The following is a 17167-nucleotide window of genomic DNA, read 5'->3' as shown; positions in this document are numbered from 1 at the left end:
ACACCTTCTTGTCAATGAGGCCGTGCTGATCAGGGGCTTAGATACCGATGTTGTCAAGGCATTTGAAAGTGCTCTCGCATTGCTGGACGACCGTCTTTAGACATGCACATGGCCACAGAATTGAGCCGATTGTTTGGGTCACACTCCTGTTCCTCCTTTGCTAATTGCCCAGCAATGGTAGGTCATCCTTGTGGGCAACCCAGGAGATTCTAGCCATATGATGTTACGAATACGTGTCGCTGCTGCTCGGCTTTCTGCTGACTGGGTTGAGTTCTTGCTTGGAACGAGTTACACAAGCATTGTTATCCTACAGTTCTGCTGCCATCCTGCCTGTCCATCCTTCGTACAGTGTCATCCAACCTAGTATTGCCACGCCTTCCGGTGCTCGCTAGAAGATTCTCCTCCTCGGCTACCTCGGCTTCCTCGTTCAGTAAAAGCTCGTCTTGCCGTGGTGAGCGAATGATGAACGTGACAACAACGAGTAAATAAAAACCTGCGGTACACAAAAAGGTCAATAATATGGATCTCGCTGGGATGCGGGAGTAGGATAGTATTAGGTACCCATGAACATGAATTGAGACCAGAAAAGTATCACCCCAAAGAAAGGAAACTTTGTTGTCACATGATTTACAAATGTGCTAGCAACGCTAGGCGTACAAGATTGCCTTGCAGCTGTATTGTCTGCAATGTCCGAACATCGTTTCATGAGTTGCGTGTTATCTGAGCAATCTGGATGCCCTTCAGGGCTTGGCGGGCGATCACAAAAAGTCTGAGAACCAAATAATGCGTACTGCGGGGCCACATTAATGGACAAAGAATAGTTGAGTGTTAAAATGGTCAGCATCAAGATCACCGTTGTCAGCAGAAGAGCCTGCGGAGACGTATGACCTCTTCTGATCCGGAAGATAGTCATCCAGAGGAATCGAATGCCTATTGTAGCGATCCCGAATACTGAGCTAGAGAAGAGAAGTAAAGTGAGTACCGTGAACATGATGTAGTCGATTGGAAACATCCTCGCCGATTGAACCAGGATCCAATCTATTGGATTGACCGTATGCATGTGTTTGAGGAGGTATCCGCAACGGTGTTTGCAGAGCGAGTTGCTGGCCTTGTCGATAGATGTCAATAACATGGATACCAATATAAGAAGCGCGATTAAAAACAAGCCAATGCCGCCCAATACAGTCAATGGACGGCATATAGCCTCGGCTTTTAGCGACAATTTGACGACCCAGTCTCGGTGCTCCGCGTGTGCTTCGTCTGCTAGGCGCTGGCGCCGGATCAATGTCCTCTCCTCTCGAACAAGGGTATCAAATTCTCTACGATCTTTGGAGGACAAAAGCCCAGAATTTCCTCCGCAGCGCCGATCCAATCGGCGTTGACGTTCTCTGTTGGACTCAAGCTGCATGGCGATGGCAGCTTTCCATGTATCCTTCGGTGCTGACGGAACTCTGATTGCCTGCAGAGGGAGAAGAGCAAGGCCCGTGGACGTATATAGGACATAAAAAGGCACTCCGAATGTCATAAGTACTCCAACCGTAAACACAAGGGCCCGCTCGCCTCCTATATATAAGCAAGTCAAGAGTCAGCTTCGCAAGGGGACTAGATCAAGATAGTATTTTGCTCGAGGTAATCAAGGGGCAACAAAGCTCAAAAAGGAAGCGAAGGGCATACGGTTTTCGACCATTGACGCCGTAAGAAGCTCACTTTCAGTGACATTCTCGACGTTCGACATAGGAACAAGAGAGCCGACCAGAAGTAGCACTGCCACAATTGCGACAAAAGATATAGTATATTTGAGGGCAGCCCAGAGTCGTTGGGCCGAGGTTTGTTCACCTGCTTCAGTAGCAACCTCATCATACTCTTCGTACCAGAAGTAAATAAACGGGATGACTAAAAAGCATAGGAGGGCATCAAGTGAATAGAGTAGATAGTATACGACTGTCAAAGATAGAAGAACATTGTCGACATCATTCTGGGCGGCCCAACCTTTCCTCTGGCCCAGACTTGATGACGTCGCTGAAGAGACCAGAGCAACATCAACTGGCAGTAGGAGAACAGTTGCAAGAAGACTTGTGATGGTAAAAATACAAGTTAAGGTCACAGCGCGCGAACGATCTCGAGGGGCTTGATAAATGTGGAGGAGGAACCAGGCTACCAATACTGCAAGGATTATCGCAATGGCATATATGACCCATATGAGGGACGTTTGTAGAGAAGCCATCTGGTATAGTTCAGTAGCTCACATGAAATGTATGCGGATTATGAGATAATCGAAGTGGACAAGTCAACACGCCCGTCTTACTTACAGTACCACTGAACTGAGCGTGAGCGTAGGCCAGGCGTCCCCATATCTAGCGAAAAGAGCCGAGTTGGTTAGTTAGTAAAGCTATAACTTGACTAGGCCCGTTCAGTGGCGTCTTACGTCATCTGGTTGAACTGTCACGTGAATTATCACTCTGGTTGATCCGAGCCTAGTGTTTTTGTTGAAAGGTTCCGGACGTACCTTTCGACTCACGCCCATTTTCATTGTATGCCCTTTGTTGTGCCACAGACCTGTTCTTCGCCCCTTACCCTGCCTCGCCTTTGATATCAGGCAATGTTGAGGAAACGGCAAGGCAGTTAAAGCAGCCGGGTGGCTGGCCAGACCCTTGATACTAAAAAGACGAACGCAGATCTCGCTCAACATTGCAGATGCAGTGCTATTCCGAATTGCTAGCCCCCACTGGGGTCACTCATGCATTGGCACTACCTTTCCTGACCGAATCATCTACCAATCTCGTTGTCGTGAAGACCTCTTTACTCCAAATTTTTTCTTTGCAAAGTAACCCTTGTGGTCTACAACGAGTGCATGGGCAGCTCAGTGCGCAAACAACGAAACTGGTTCTGGAGAAGGAGTACCCCTTAGCTGGCACAACAACCAACCTGTGCCGGGTCAAAATATTGAACTCAAGAAGCGGGGGAGAGGCCATTCTCATCGCGTTTCGCAATGCCAAACTCAGCTTGATCGAATGGGATCCGGAACGCCGTGGTATTTCAACAATCTCGATTCATTATTATGAGCGGGATGACTTGACCCGTAGTCCCTGGGTCCCTGACTTGAGCAGTTGTGGCAGCATTCTTAGTGTGGACCCAAGCAGTAGATGTGCGATATTCAACTTCGGGATCCAGAATTTCGCCATCATTCCTTTTCATCAGCCAGGGGATGACTTGGTGATGGATGATTATGACTCAGACTTAGAAGGACAGAATGCAGAAAGCCACAGCTTTGGGGATAACGATCGTGAAAAGGCCAATCAGGCCACAATATACCAAACCCCGTATGCTCCATCCTTCGTCTTACCATTGAGTGCACTGGACCCAACAATTTTGCACCCAATAAGTTTCGCATTTCTATACGAATATAGGGAACCGACTTTTGGAATACTGTACTCGCAGGTTGCGACGTCTAGCGCACTCCTTCAAGAAAGAAAAGACATTGTCTTCTATTCCGTGTTTACCCTCGATCTGGAACAGCGAGCATCCACCACCCTGCTTTCAGTATCTAGGTTACCCAGCGATCTCTTTAAAGTGGTAGCACTCCCGCCTCCTGTTGGCGGCGCTTTGTTGATTGGGTCCAATGAGCTGGTGCATGTTGATCAGGCCGGCAAGACCAACGCGGTCGGAGTCAACGAGTTTTCCAGACTGGTCTCGGCATTTTCTATGTCGGATCAGTCAGACCTGGCTTTGCGTCTAGAAAACTGCGTTCTTGAGACTCTGGACGACGGCAGTGGTGATTTGCTGCTGGTGTTATCGACAGGAGACTTCGCGACTGTGAAATTTAGGCTCGATGGCAGGTCGGTCTCTGGAATTTCAGTACACCCCTTATCCAGTCACGCTGGGGTTGTTTCTATGAAATCAGCTGCTTCCTCCTCAGCGTCTGTTGGTGAAAGTAGGGTTTTCTTAGGCAGCGAAGGTTCGGACTCTATCCTTCTAGGTTACTCCTTCGCATCCTCGAGCTCGAAAAAGCTTCGGACATTGTCGAAAGCTATGGATGATTCTGTGGACATGGACGATGACCAGAGTGAAAACGATGTTTACGAAGACGATTTATATGCCACATCACCAAAATTGGCTCCGACTGGTGGTTCCACAAAGCTTGAACATACTTCTGGAATACGTTACTTTCGCGTCCTCGACAGACTCATCAACATCGCCCCTGTGAGAGACATTGTCCTAGGCAGGCGCTCCGTGGTTGCGGAAACGGAATATAATCATTCCGAACATGAATCTGCTAGGTTGGAACTAGTGGCAGCTCAGGGCTCTGATAGTGGCGGTGGTTTGATAGCACTGAGTCGCGAACTTGATCCTGATGTGATACACTCCGTTGAAGTTGAGGATGCGGAATGTCTCTGGACAGCTTCTGTAATTCAAGGCATAAAGGCGGCAACCGGCATTTCGGACGACTGTCGACCTCAATCACGCCATTTTGTCATCGCTTCTCGGATGAAAAGCATCGATAAAGAAGAGTCTCTTGTTTACTTGGAAGATGCCGGTGCCTTGAAACCCTTCAAAGCCACTGAGTTCAATCCAAATGAAGATGTGACCATTGAAATCAACACCTTGATGGGCAACAAACGGGTAGTTCAAGTCCTGAAAAACGAAGTCCGAACTTACGATAGCGGTAAGCCCCCGGCCCAATCTAGTGCTGGAATGGTTGCGCTGATGAGAAATAGATTTGGGTTTAACCCAAATATATCCCATCTGGGATGATGACACCAATGATGAACGGATGGCCGTTAGTGCCAGCTTTGCAGACCCCTGCCTTGCAATTCTTCGGGATGACTCAACGTTATTATTTCTTCAATCCGACGAAAGTGGGGATCTTGACGAAGTCATCCTACATGAGCAATTCGCAGTAAAAAGATGGATCTCCTGTAGTCTTTACTACGACAAAACTGGCACATTCTCTGCTATCGACTCGGCTTCCAAAGAACCGGGCGTTCTCTATTTATTCCTCCTGGACCAGGATTACAAATTCTATGTAGGTACACCGTGTGTATTTAAATTCCTTGAACTGGTTGGCTGGCTGTATACACAACCGATCGTTTGCTTACCTGATGCTCAGATGTACCGCCTTCCCGATCAAATCCTGGTGACTGTTATTGAGGGAGTTGCCGGGCTGCCACCAATCTTGTCCTCCGAGGCCCCAAAGCGATCTGGGGCACGAGAGTCGTTGACCGAGGCTATTGTTACCGACCTTGGGGATTCCGCTAGCGCCTCGCCATACTTGATTGTATGCTCAAGTGTTTCCGTACACTACACTTGATCTCCCATGCTGACGCGCTCTTATCATTAGTTGCGGTGCCAGAACGACGGCATCAACGTATATAAACCATTTTTCGTCTCCACGGGTGCCGGAGATGGAAAGCCCAGCCTGCGATTCTCGAAGGAGGCCAACACAGTTCTTCCGAAGGTACCTTCTCGTGGGGGCGTAGAGTCGGCTGACAAAGGTCAATGTAAAGCCCAACCATTGCGTATCCTTCCCGACTTGTTCGGGCTTGCCACCGTCTTCATGCCCGGGGCTTCGGGTGGATTCATCGTGCGGACTTCTACCAGCTCGCCGCATTTTGTACGCTTACGAGGGGATTATCCACGAAGCGTGAGCATTCTTAACCCTCTGGCGTCGACTAGCAGTTTCGCCTATCTAGAATTGAATGTAAGTCAGAACCCAGACTTCGAGCAGGTGCAACTCTTTCTACTCGAAAGGTGATAAGCTGACCCGCTGAAGGGCACCATTCGTCTGTGTCAATTGCCCCGTGGCGTGCTGTTTGATCACAAATGGCCTTTGCGGAAGGTACCATTAGGTGAACAAGTCGATCACTTAGCCTACTCGTCCTCGTCAGGAATGTATGTACTGGGGACCTGCCAAAAGACAAAATTCAAACTGCCCGAAGACGACGAATTACATCCCGAGTGGCGCACCGAAGGTTCGTTGTCTTTGCGTGCTTTCAGAATGCATGCTAAATGCTATCAGTTGTTTCATTCCTGCCTGAAGCGCATAGAAGCTCTTTGAAAATAGTTAGCCCGAAGACGTGGTCTATTCTTGACAGGTGAGAGGAAGCAATGGAAGGTCTATTCGATTACGAGAAGTACTGACATTTCCTTGTAATCCCAAGTTATTCTTTGGATGCTAGTGAGTATGTGATGGCCATGAAAAATATCAGTCTCGAAATCTCGGAAAACACCCGAGAACGCAGAGAGATGATAGTTGTCGGGACGGCAATTGCGCGTGGTGAAGATATACCATCGCGAGGTTGCATATATGTCTTCGAGGTGATCAAGGTGGTTCCGGACCCCGATAATCCCTCATTGGACCGCAAATTGAAACTCATCGGCAAAGAATTGGTAAAAGGTGCTGTAACTGCACTGTCTGAAATTGGCGGTCAGGGTTTCATTATTGTCTCTCAAGGGCAGAAATGCATGGTCAGAGGACTTAAAGAGGACGGCAGCCTTCTTCCAGTGGCTTTTATGGATATGCAATGCTATGTCAGTGTTGTGAAAGAGCTGAAAGGCACTGGCATGTGCATTCTGGGAGACGCCACGAGAGGGCTGTGGTTCGCTGGCTATTCGGTACGTTTCTTCATGCCTAAACATACCGCCGCCGATCTGACAAAGTGATGTGTTTCTAGGAGGAGCCGTATAAGTTAAGTCTGTTCGCCAAAGACTTGGACTATTTGGAGGTGGTAGCCGCAGACTTCCTTCCTGATGGCAGAAGGCTGTTCCTCGTCGTGGCTGATAGCGACTGCAACATTCACATATTACAATATGACCCCGAAGGTAGGCAGCACTGTGGTTGGCATTCTCGGGGAGAAGTTTGACTGACTCAAAAGCAGACCCCAAGTCCTCCAATGGAGACAGACTACTCAGTCGTAGTAAATTCCATACGGGCAACTTTGCCTCTACGCTAACACTGCTTCCACGTACATTGGTTTCGTCAGAATCGCTACTTTCTCAACAGGATGACATGGACCTGGATCACCAAGCACCGCTCTACCAGTCTCTCATGACATCACAAAACGGATCTATCGGCCTCATAACTTGCATTCCAGAAGAGGCCTACCGTCGACTGTCCGCTCTGCAGTCCCAATTGACTAACATTCTTGAGCATCCTTGCGGATTGAACCCTCGCGCTTTCCGCGCCGTTGAGAGTGACGGTACTGCGGGAAGGGGAATGCTGGACGGCAATTTGTTAAACCAATGGCTCAGTCTCAGTACACAGCGCAAAACGGAGATAGCAAGCCGCGTTGGGGCAAACGAATGGGAGATCAAGGCGGATTTGGAAAGCATAGGGGGCGATGGACTTGGATATCTCTGATGCGGTTGTATTTTCGGGTGTCTCAAGCAAGCAAATTAAGTTGACGCGGACTTCCAAGCACTATGTCGGTCTTATTTCCAAAGAGCCGACTGCCTTTTGGCCCATAACGATGTGATTTATGTGCAGCTCCGCTCACCTTTCAGTACCGCAAGCCTAGAAAGCATATATCCGCTGCACGCAGTGTATGGCAAATCCACGACTCATTACATTCCTAGTCCTTTGCATCCATCTCGCAAGCAAATGAGACTTAGCTGGCTTCCTGAATCAGTAAACTGACACTTTATCAAGCTGCTTTACAACACCCAACCCGCAAGATTACAGGTTTTGCAAGAACGATGTGGAGTCAAACATACGACCGGTAAATGCGGTCTATAAATTAACGATTCATAGTGACAAAAGTGCGGTAAGCAGGCAGGTAATAAGCCTGGCACCCGAGCATCTGCAAGATGGATAGGCAAGAAAGAAAAAAATGAAAAGCCAAAAAAGGAAACGAAAAAGAACTCGTAGTCAACAAGAACACCGGGCCAATCAAGAACCCCTAAACGCCATGATGAAACATCGAACAAGCAGAAACTCCAGCATGCCCCAGTCCGTCCCCGTTTGATCTGAGAGTTAATTTCCATAACCGTACACCCCTATATAAGTTCCTGAGAAATCTATGTGTCAGTCATGTTCCAAGAGAAGTCATCCAAACAGGTTGCATATTGTCGGCGACAAGCCTGATAAAGTAGGGAAGATTGGAAAATCTAACACAACATCCCAAGACGATGAAGCACGATGGTGAATAAGGTTTCCATACAAGTGAGGGGGCATATCTCAACCCATTCTCTGCTGCTTTGGAAGGGGGAACTTTTGCTCCCAGTCTATATTTTCAGGTGCAGTGCTATCGCTCATGGACTAGATCCATCTAGAAGACGTCTTCTGCAGCAAAATATCGCTTGCTTCTTCCTCGCGCGGCCACAAATTTGACCTCCGGCAGATTGGTGTGATGCACTACATGCGGTCGGTAAACAGCATCAACAGGCGCCTGCCAATCATCCAGCCCCAATGGAAAGTACTCGTACAACAAATCAGCACTTTCATTGGGGAAGGGAAGCGTAGATGCGAATGATTGCTGCATGTTCGTACTACCTAGTAGGGGCAGCGACGAAGAGGCAGATCGAGATGGCGCTTGGGGCGGGTCATGTGAGAGTTTCCGCATTTTTGCTGGGGGTGCAGTGCCGTCTATATTGGAATTCCTATGCGATACGTCATTGCTGTACGCTGCAGCTGCTCTGGCCGAATCATGAATGTTGACGCTTTCTCCAGTCTCGTCCTCGTCGAAAAGGGACAAGTTGATGGGCGCCGGAATGCTATTGTGAAGCTGCTGTGTATCCGTAGGCCGCGGGAAATCGGGACTCGATTGAGCATATACAGACGAATGAGGCAATGGTGCGGAAGCTGTTGTTCCTCCCACGGCAGGCGAGATCTGTGTCCAGTCGGCGGTAGCCGGTGGAGGAGGAGGAGGAGGAGGAGGAGGAGGAGGAGGAGGAGCTATACTGCCTTGAGAGACTGCGGTCTCGGGTGAGCTACTTTTCACCGTCGCCTTGGCTTTAGCTGGTGTTAGATTAGAAGACGGGGCAGATTCACTGGTCGGTGTTCGGTTCACCGCAGTGGATTGGTTATTCTTTCGTGAAGCAGCAGCGCTGCCGCTCAGAGGCAAGTCCTTGCGGGATTGGAAATTGCGTGGGCTACGACCCCGAACAATGACAGGACCTGAATGTACTTCGCAAATGGGAATTCTGGCTCCAGTAGACAAGGTAGCAATGACTTTCAATCGAACGACAAAGTGTTGTTGGAGCTCTTTTCTTCGACCATTATTGGCAGTTGCGACGCGAAATTGTAATCGCTTCCATGCAATCGGAAAAGTCGCATAGTCGGTATCAAGATCCTGACCAGCCATAATGTCCAACGGGATCGGTGGCGGCTCTTTTTCGACTTTGGGATTAGCGGTGCTTGGGTTGGCACTCATGCCATTTGCTGTGACGCTGCTCTCATCTGTTGATTGATTCTGATTTGCGGCTGGTGTCTTCCATGGTACCGAGATGATCTTGACCGAGTTACCTTCGACCGACTCAGTAGCTGAAACAGTCAATTCTTGGGCAAGGATAGGTATGCGGTCGCCTTGCTCCGTCATAATATATCTCAAGCTTCGTGGCAAGGTCACCGAGCCGGTGATTTGAAAAAGATTTCGCCGGTAGCAGGTCAGCTCCGCGCCTTGCTGGGGTAAAGCATTCTCTGTGGGCGAGGTAGTCCAGGGCGACTCGGCTAGGAAGAACATGCCATGCAGTTGGGCTGCAAGAGAAACCGAGGTGCGCCGCAGTGAGTAGTCAAGCAATGTAAAACTGTAGGCCGGAAGTGAAAAGCTTAAGAGCTTGTTGTTGTGGTCGATTGAAGAGTCTGGAGGTTGCTCTGGAGGAGCAGGGTCAAAGGCTGGCACTATATCTGTGAAGGGGTCCTGGTAGTCTGACGCAAAGCGTTTCAAGCTTGTGGGGGGTACACCATGTTGAGTAAAGGTAATGTCGTCGCCGCTAGCCCGGAACAATGATTAGCCACGGCAAGATCGCAGATCGGGCAGGAATTACCACTCTCAAGAGCCCTTTATGACACTTACCTAACGAAGGGCTCCGACTCGAAAGTTGATCGCTGGTCAGGCATGTCCATACCAGGCAAGGAATGGAGGTAGTCAGAACCCTGGAGATTGCTCAAGGAAAGCGGGCTGGCCAAATAGGGCATAGACATAGTGTCAAAGCCCTCCATATTGAAGGATTGGCCCTTCGGGGCTCGAACCTCTCAAAAGACCAAACGCAGAAGAGTGACCAACCGCCAAGGACTGGAAGCAAAGTGTCAATGAGGGCGACCCAGGGAGGAGAGGGTGAGGGAGAGTGAGGCGGCAGAAGAGAAGAGGATGTGAGAGGGCAGAAAGTTGAATGAAGTTGAAGGACGGAGGGCGAAGGGTGAAGGGTGAAGGATGAAGGATGAAGGGTGAAGAAGGGTGTGGCAGGTAAGCAGGTGGAAAGCCAGATCGATTCCGGCGGGAGGGGTGTTGCGCTACAAGCGCGGCCGCAGAAGGAAGCCAAAGACGGGGTTCGTGAGGGAAGGTCAGACCGATTGGGTTGATGTGAATCAATGGATGGATGGATGAATAGATGAATGGATGAATGAATAAGTAGATGAGTGTGAAGCCAAAGAAGCAAATGGGTGGAGGATACGCTGAATTGGTGGAGTAAGGTAAATTGGTGGGGGGGGGGGGTGAACAATGGTTTAGAAAGCCGGTTGCAGTGATGGTTCCGCAATCGTTCCCTTTCGGATTGTTGTGAATAGATATGAGGGGGATGAATACCTAGTACCTAGTAACGTTAGGGCGCGGCACACACGCGCGCGTGCGGAGAGACGGAGGAAAGGAGGAAGGAAGGAAGGGAGGGGGGGGGAGGAGGGGATGCAGTGGAAATCAGCAGCAGGCGGAGGAGACAAGCAAACCGGACAAAACAGAGTACATACAACGGAATGGAAATGGAAAAGAAAATTGTTAACCTATCGACATCAAACCCAACCAAGACAGAGACCAGCAGAAACTATGTGTATATGCTAGAAGCTCAGCTTTGCAGAAGGGATAGGTGAGGTGAATAGGTAGTGCACTATACTAACTTAGTGTAGTAGTAGTAGTAGTAGTAGTAGAGGTTGTTGTTGTAATAGTAAATTAGGGAGGTATCAAGCTGGGAGAAAGAGACCAGAAGAACGAGACAAGCACGAGCAAGCAAGAGACTCCAGATTCCGAGAGCAGGGTGGATCAGATTTCCCCGAAGCCAGGAAGCCAAGCAAATCAAAAGGGCCATCGGGACCGGAGACGGGGGAGGGGGGAGGGGGGAAGGGGGAAGGGGAAGGGGGCGCACGGAGACTGGATCGAGCTATGGGGGGAGCGAAGAGGAAAGAGGGAGAGAGTTTGGTTTACAGAGTACAGTACGGAGTTAGTTATGAATCCAACTTAATTACTCCACAACTCAATTGAGTTGACAAGTACAGTCGTATGTAGATACTATCTATAGCTACTATAGATACTATATTAACATACCACTCGTTGCCTCGTAGATAGACTGGCTCTAGTTAACTTCCAGTCAGTCAGTACTCAGTACTCAGTAGACTGCAGGTGGGTGGGTGGGACAGACAAACAAGACTAATCCATATTCAGATAGACAGACCCTCGCTCTGCCCCGGGGCACGAGTAAGTCAATATGAATGAGTACATACTAAGTACAGTACTCCGTAGTGACCCACGCACTCATCCAACATAACAAACTGAAAACTGAAAACTGAAAAGAAAGAAAAGATACTGAAGACGGATGGACAAATCAAGGAGTTGGACAGATTCTTGAGTACGGACTTTAAGTAGTACTATAGTTATCATTGTGTAAGCCTCTCTTAGCGCCTCAGCCTCATTTTTTCGCGGTTGTGCCTGAGTAGGGGCGGTAATTTAGAGATACGCATGTACATGTACATGCACCTACAATGCAGAACGGTTAGTGGTGAAAGAAGAAGGAACAAGCTTGAGGAAGAAGGATGCGAATGCAGGTAGTCTAGGTGGCCGGAGACGGTGATGGTGCTGAGAGTGTACAGTACCCGAGTAGTGGGGATCCCTTTTTTAAATAAAGTTTACAGTTGCTCAGCTTGCCTAGTGGAGCCGAACTAACCGGAACTGCCCGCCAACTGGTGAGAGCTTGCTTCCAGTGCTCAACTCTCCAGTTCCAGTCTCCTGTGAAATGGCTGTGATCCATGGTCAGATTTGATGTCCTTTGCTGTTTCCGGAACTCCACCCACCACTCCAAGCTCAATCAACCATGTCCTTTGTTGTGGCCAGTGCAGGAAGAGTCTGGATTTATCTTAAATCACTGAAGTACTCATGGAGATATTGTGCGAATATACCCATCACTGTACTCGGGTGTTTAAAATATACGAGTAACTTAATTGAAGACTTAGAGACTGGCCCTACCAGTTTAGCATCAGCTCCAAAGACTAAAGCAGGCCTAGAGCTAGCTGCATGTCTCACAGATAATGCTGTCCGCAAAAGATGACTGGCCGAACATTGTGCGACTAGGCCGCTAATCCAGTCAACATGTTGGAGCGGCAGCATCCGAAAACAGTTTATCAGACTCTTAGTCGAATGCAGATATGCCCCCGTTGGATCGGAACGCTTGCATCGCCGGCTGCACGTCTCTTCTGTCTCTATGATGACATCAACCCCTCCCTCTCCCCCCAAAAAGAAAACAGAGAAAGAAGGTAAAAAAAAAGAAAAAGAAAGAAACACAACCAGCTTCTAGAAGCTGGTTATGGCCCCCGAATCGACTCAAAATTGCTTTGTCCGATGTATTGACTGATATTTACAGCAGGTGGACCATCATGCAAAGGTGAGAAGACTATATACAGACCTCGGGAACTATCACACAGAATTTAAAGCTGAAGCTGCTCAGAAAGCACTATCTACGAGGAAGGTGCCATGGTCCATGTCGCGGCATCGCAATTGATTTCTTCAAAGCTATGCAGGGCACTGAAGCCCATGCCGGAAAGGCAGTCAAGATTGCTGTCACCATCAACCTGTAGCGAACATCGTCAATAACGCCCTTTTGCAGACCGCTTCACATTTGGAAAGAATGACTCACGCAGTCCATTATCACGGCTTCGGCACCTTGTTTGCGGATTTGCTTGATACCTAGTAAGATCAGGCCCTGCATGACTGTAGCGTACTCGCCGACCGATGGAGATATGACGGGAGACGAGATACCTCCGGCGGCAATTTGAAGCGATCTCAGAACCGGCATGTGCTCCGCTAAAGCTGCTCGTCCATTGTAGACGACTACGCTGCCCAAAATAGCACCATTACCGGGGCGGGTCGCCCGGATGATCCCACAGTGCGGGGATCCTCTCAAAGCCACTTTGTAGATATCTAGGACCCCTTGCCTGGAGTTCGTTTTAATGTGGTCCAGAATCGAATCTGCATAGTCCCAGCCATAAACAAGATCATAGGCCACATCCGCATGCTGAATGCCGTGAACCAAGCTGTCCGTTGGCGTCCAAGAAGACAAATTGCGCAGGACCGCGCTACAGACAGGCCGTGAAAGGGCCGTATTCCAGCCCAAGTTCGCAAACCATTGGCGCAGCCTCTTGCGGTCCACCAGGTTTGCTGATGGGATACCCAGATAAATCCCCGGAAGGCGAGAGCCCAGCTGAAACCGTTTCATGCCCTTCCTGTGCAGAAGAGTTCGGATGGCACGATTGTGGAGAGAATTCCCTATAGATAGCTTCCGTCTTGCGGGATGGACGATCAAGGACCCAATGACGCCAGTGCCCGTGGATCGAAAGTAATACGTGGAGCAGAATCCGTATAAAGCCTGGGTACTGCTGTTGCGAACCACAAAGTGTGCCTCGTCTATCTCTTCTTTGCGGAGCAGAAAGCTGGTAGATGTTACACCTAGCAACTCCGGACGTTGTCCTTGCACACAATCCTCTCGGACAGCATTCAGTAGGGAGTCTAAGGCATGCGCATCCCTATCCTCATTCCAGCTCTCTACCAGCCAGTGTTGCCTCGCCTGGTGAAGCTTTTGACTGCGACTTATAGAACCCGGGAGTGACCCCACGGCGGTCAACTCTCCGTAAAGTACTTTGACCAAGGCCTCCAAGGCCGCTTCAGTGAAGTCGTAAGTGCAAAGATACGTTCCAATGGACAAGTCCATTGCAAAGTCATAGGGCGAGCTTGCTGCGACCACGATTAATGGTTTCTCGCGAGGTTCGCCTGATGGAGCGTATTTAGATCTACAGATCATAGACACGTGCCTTGTAAACCCATGTTGATACAAGTTCCGGTTGGCGTCGGCGGTGACGACGATGACCGCGCTAGCCCGATCAATGAGGTCCTCGTGAATCGGACGTACACCGTTGGCCGTATAGGATGTATGCAAAACACGACCACTGCGATGTCGGGAAAGGGACCTCCCAAGCTCTTTGAAGACACTTTCGCCACTTAAAACAGATGCTGTTCGATCCCACGCGATCGGGTCAAGAGATACGTTCAAATGCTCGTTCACGGAGCGCGATACAGCCGAAGCGGGTAGCGGCTTTACCAATGGTGTCAAGAGGAGCAGCTCCTCGTTTTGCTCGAGAATATTGGTCAAGGGTAGTAAGTTCTGCTTGTCTCGGACAACTGAGATCGAACTGTTGTATGCTCGTGTGGAGAGACTCGTGTGGGACGGTTGCATTTGGGTGAGTAAAGTAAGACCAGGCGGGCTGAGGGCTTGCTCCCAAGATGTGCATTTGGCTTTCAAGCTTAACACTCTGCGAAGCGACTGCTCGATGCGTCCGCGCCCGATTATACCATTCTCCACACCTAGCTTCAAGCCACTGATGGCCTCTTGTTGAACCTGGAATGAGCGACAAAGAAGGATGATATCGCACCCGGCATTTTTGGCCATCACTGTCCCTCCACCGACGCCGATATTGTGGGTCAGGGCCTCCATCTCTAGGCACTCAGAAACGACCACACCTTTGAACTGCAGGTCTTTCCGAAGCAGATCATCAACCACTTGCTCACTAAGACAGGCGTGCATCACATTGACTCCGGCCGATGACATTGAAACGCCCCCTACCATCATCGAGTCCAAACCATGAAGGATTGCATTGCGAAATGGTACCAATGCGGTCAGACTAAGCTGCTCTAGGGACTCAGTAATGATTGGTACATCCGTCTGAGACCCGAGAAACTCCAAGTTACCATAGGAGGGGAAATGCTTGCCGCATGTCACGAGGCCTGCCTTTTGATAGCCTTTCATGAATTCGACGCCGTATTGTGATACTTCTTGCGGGTCGTCTCCTGTGGTGCGGACGCCTAAGGGTTGGTTGCGCACATTGGTAAGCACGTCGAGAACAGGACCCAAGATCCAGTTGACTCCTACGGCTTTAAGCTCTTGTGCCGTCGCCATCGCAACTTCATGGGCTAGGCTCTTGGACCCTGTCGCAGCGATACCCATCGCACTGGGGTATTGCCGGATGTAGATATCATCGTACAGGCTGTTCACTCCGCCATTTTCCTGGTCCAGGGCGATTAGCAAAGGCACCGGATGGCCAGCATCCCGAGCGATTGTCTGCAGCTCAAGGACCAACCGTGTTGCATCTTCTGCAGCTAGACGTATATCAGTGCCTATGTCTAAAGACGGAATTGGGCGGCCGAGGGAAAGAAGCCATCAACGAAGGCCCCAATGAAGACCTTGTGAAGGGAATGGGGTGTATGAGTACATTTGAGGTTTTTTGCAGAGAGCAGAACCGAACCGAGGTGGTAGTTCTCGATGAGCGAGCGAATCTGAGGGCTGACCGATGTTCCATCGAAGCCCATCATGAAAAGTTGCCCCATCTGCCTGTCCAAGCGCCATTATGATTAACGCAACTGTCAGCAGTGAACTGCTTACCCACCTACTCAATGACTCGAGGTGACTCTGCTATAGGAGGCGCATTCTCCCGTCTGAAAACACACATAGAGAGACAGGAAGGCAAATCCAAGGGTCAAAGTAATGCAGCAGCAGTATCAGAGAAAATGGTGAGGGGCATTAGAGAGGGGCAGGATATGCCAAGACCAAGGTTAAAACCTACCTGTCTAGATCCTCCCAGCCGGGCGGCAGCATCTCTTTGGGGGCCATGAGGGCCCGGTGTGGAAGAACTATTCCAAACCAATAATGCCGGGGCGAAGATGGGTGTGCAGTGAAGCAAATGATGAGCTGCAGACGTCAACGGAAGCTTTGGAAAAGGGGTGGGGCGATAGTGCCAGAAACGGCAGTTTAGACAAGCTCCGGATTCCCCAGGCAGAGCCCTAGGCTGGCTGGCTGGCTGGCTGGCTGGCTGGCTTCGCTAATTGGACAAAGCCAGGGGTGTATCGCAAGGGTACCGTAGGAGTGGTAGAGTATGGTTGGAATCATGAATGACAAAAACATGAAGCGTGCACGTGTGAGTACCAAGGAAACAAGCAGTAAAGATGTCAGCCGGTATTTGATAGCTAGAGAGACCAATGGTTGGGAATCATTTATTCATTTATTCATTCATTTGATTCGCACATGCATTTCATCTACCCAGTCGTTCATTAGAGGTCTTGTGCTGAACTGGGCATGCCCAGTTGCCCAGTTCCCCAATTGCCGGCAGAACTTGCACGTGATGAGTGGCAGGGTCGAACCGTGCGCCATTCAAATTAGAGTAGCCTAGCTCCCAACCAATCATATCCAGATGGTGGAGTATCCTTACTGCATTGGGAACTGGAAGGCCTGCCCCAGCTCTGGTGATCACCGCCTTCCTGTTAGGCGCGTTAAACTCTTTAAGAACTGGGAAGGGCACCACAACTGGGTCTGGTCACCCTAGCACATGACCTCTATAGTTTATATTAGAGTCAGATCTCCGCGTCGAAACAGCAGCACTTGGTTGGGGGACATCACAAAATCAGATAAGTGAGAGGCACCATGACTGGATCTTTGACCCGAAAATTCGCAAAGAGAAGAGAGAAAAACTTCGTAATTCTGTGACTTATTCGGTAAGTGAACGTACTAGGTAGGGTGACCAAAAGCCCCAGTCAAATAGTGCCGTGCTTGGCACTTGCGGGCAAGGATCACATGATGCCAGACTATCAGATGAGCTCGGGGTGAAGTAATGAGTAACTACTACTGTACTGTAATGTACGTATCCCCGTATTATCTTCCGTGATGCATATATTCCACTGTACTGTACTGTGTTCTACAGTACAGTGCA

The 17167-nt window shown here is 49.6% G+C and overlaps 4 protein-coding genes across 4 annotated transcripts; 1 reads left to right on the top strand and 3 right to left on the bottom strand.

Moving 5' to 3' along the window:
- Positions 1-302: 302 nt before the first annotated feature.
- ASPACDRAFT_1870835 (putative LMBR1 domain protein) lies at positions 303-2347 on the bottom strand (the record flags this gene model as incomplete). Its single annotated transcript, XM_020197960.1, has 3 exons — positions 1675-2347; positions 562-1563; positions 303-493 (listed from the first exon to the last, which is right to left on the bottom strand). The coding sequence occupies exons 1-3, from the start codon at positions 2222-2224 to the stop codon at positions 303-305; spliced, it is 1743 nt and encodes a 580-aa protein (XP_020055887.1). The 5' UTR covers positions 2225-2347.
- Positions 2348-2542: 195 nt separating this feature from the next.
- Positions 2543-7570, top strand: ASPACDRAFT_79445 (cleavage/polyadenylation factor CFT1). Its single transcript, XM_020205409.1, has 9 exons — positions 2543-4663; positions 4716-5023; positions 5108-5275; positions 5339-5698; positions 5771-5969; positions 6017-6092; positions 6159-6612; positions 6672-6819; positions 6876-7570. The coding sequence occupies exons 1-9, from the start codon at positions 2695-2697 to the stop codon at positions 7355-7357; spliced, it is 4164 nt and encodes a 1387-aa protein (XP_020055886.1). The 5' UTR covers positions 2543-2694; the 3' UTR covers positions 7358-7570.
- Positions 7571-8264: 694 nt separating this feature from the next.
- On the bottom strand, positions 8265-10156 carry ASPACDRAFT_44209 (NDT80/PhoG-like DNA-binding family protein; the record flags this gene model as incomplete). Its single annotated transcript, XM_020201385.1, has 2 exons — positions 8265-9927; positions 10011-10156. The coding sequence occupies 2 exons, from the start codon at positions 10154-10156 to the stop codon at positions 8265-8267; spliced, it is 1809 nt and encodes a 602-aa protein (XP_020055885.1).
- Positions 10157-12750: 2594 nt separating this feature from the next.
- Positions 12751-15924, bottom strand: ASPACDRAFT_79442 (putative beta-N-acetylglucosaminidase). The gene is made up of 3 exons (XM_020205408.1): positions 15677-15924; positions 13051-15563; positions 12751-12985 (listed from the first exon to the last, which is right to left on the bottom strand). Exons 1-3 carry the CDS (start codon positions 15771-15773, stop codon positions 12872-12874), a joined length of 2724 nt encoding a protein of 907 aa, XP_020055884.1. The 5' UTR covers positions 15774-15924; the 3' UTR covers positions 12751-12871.
- Positions 15925-17167: the final 1243 nt, after the last annotated feature.

Source organism: Aspergillus aculeatus (assembly GCF_001890905.1).
Source record: "Aspergillus aculeatus ATCC 16872 unplaced genomic scaffold ASPACscaffold_9, whole genome shotgun sequence".
Lineage (NCBI taxonomy): Eukaryota > Fungi > Ascomycota > Eurotiomycetes > Eurotiales > Aspergillaceae > Aspergillus > Aspergillus aculeatus.
The sequence above is the reverse complement of the archived record's forward strand: the minus strand, read 5'-3'. Positions and strand labels throughout refer to the sequence as shown.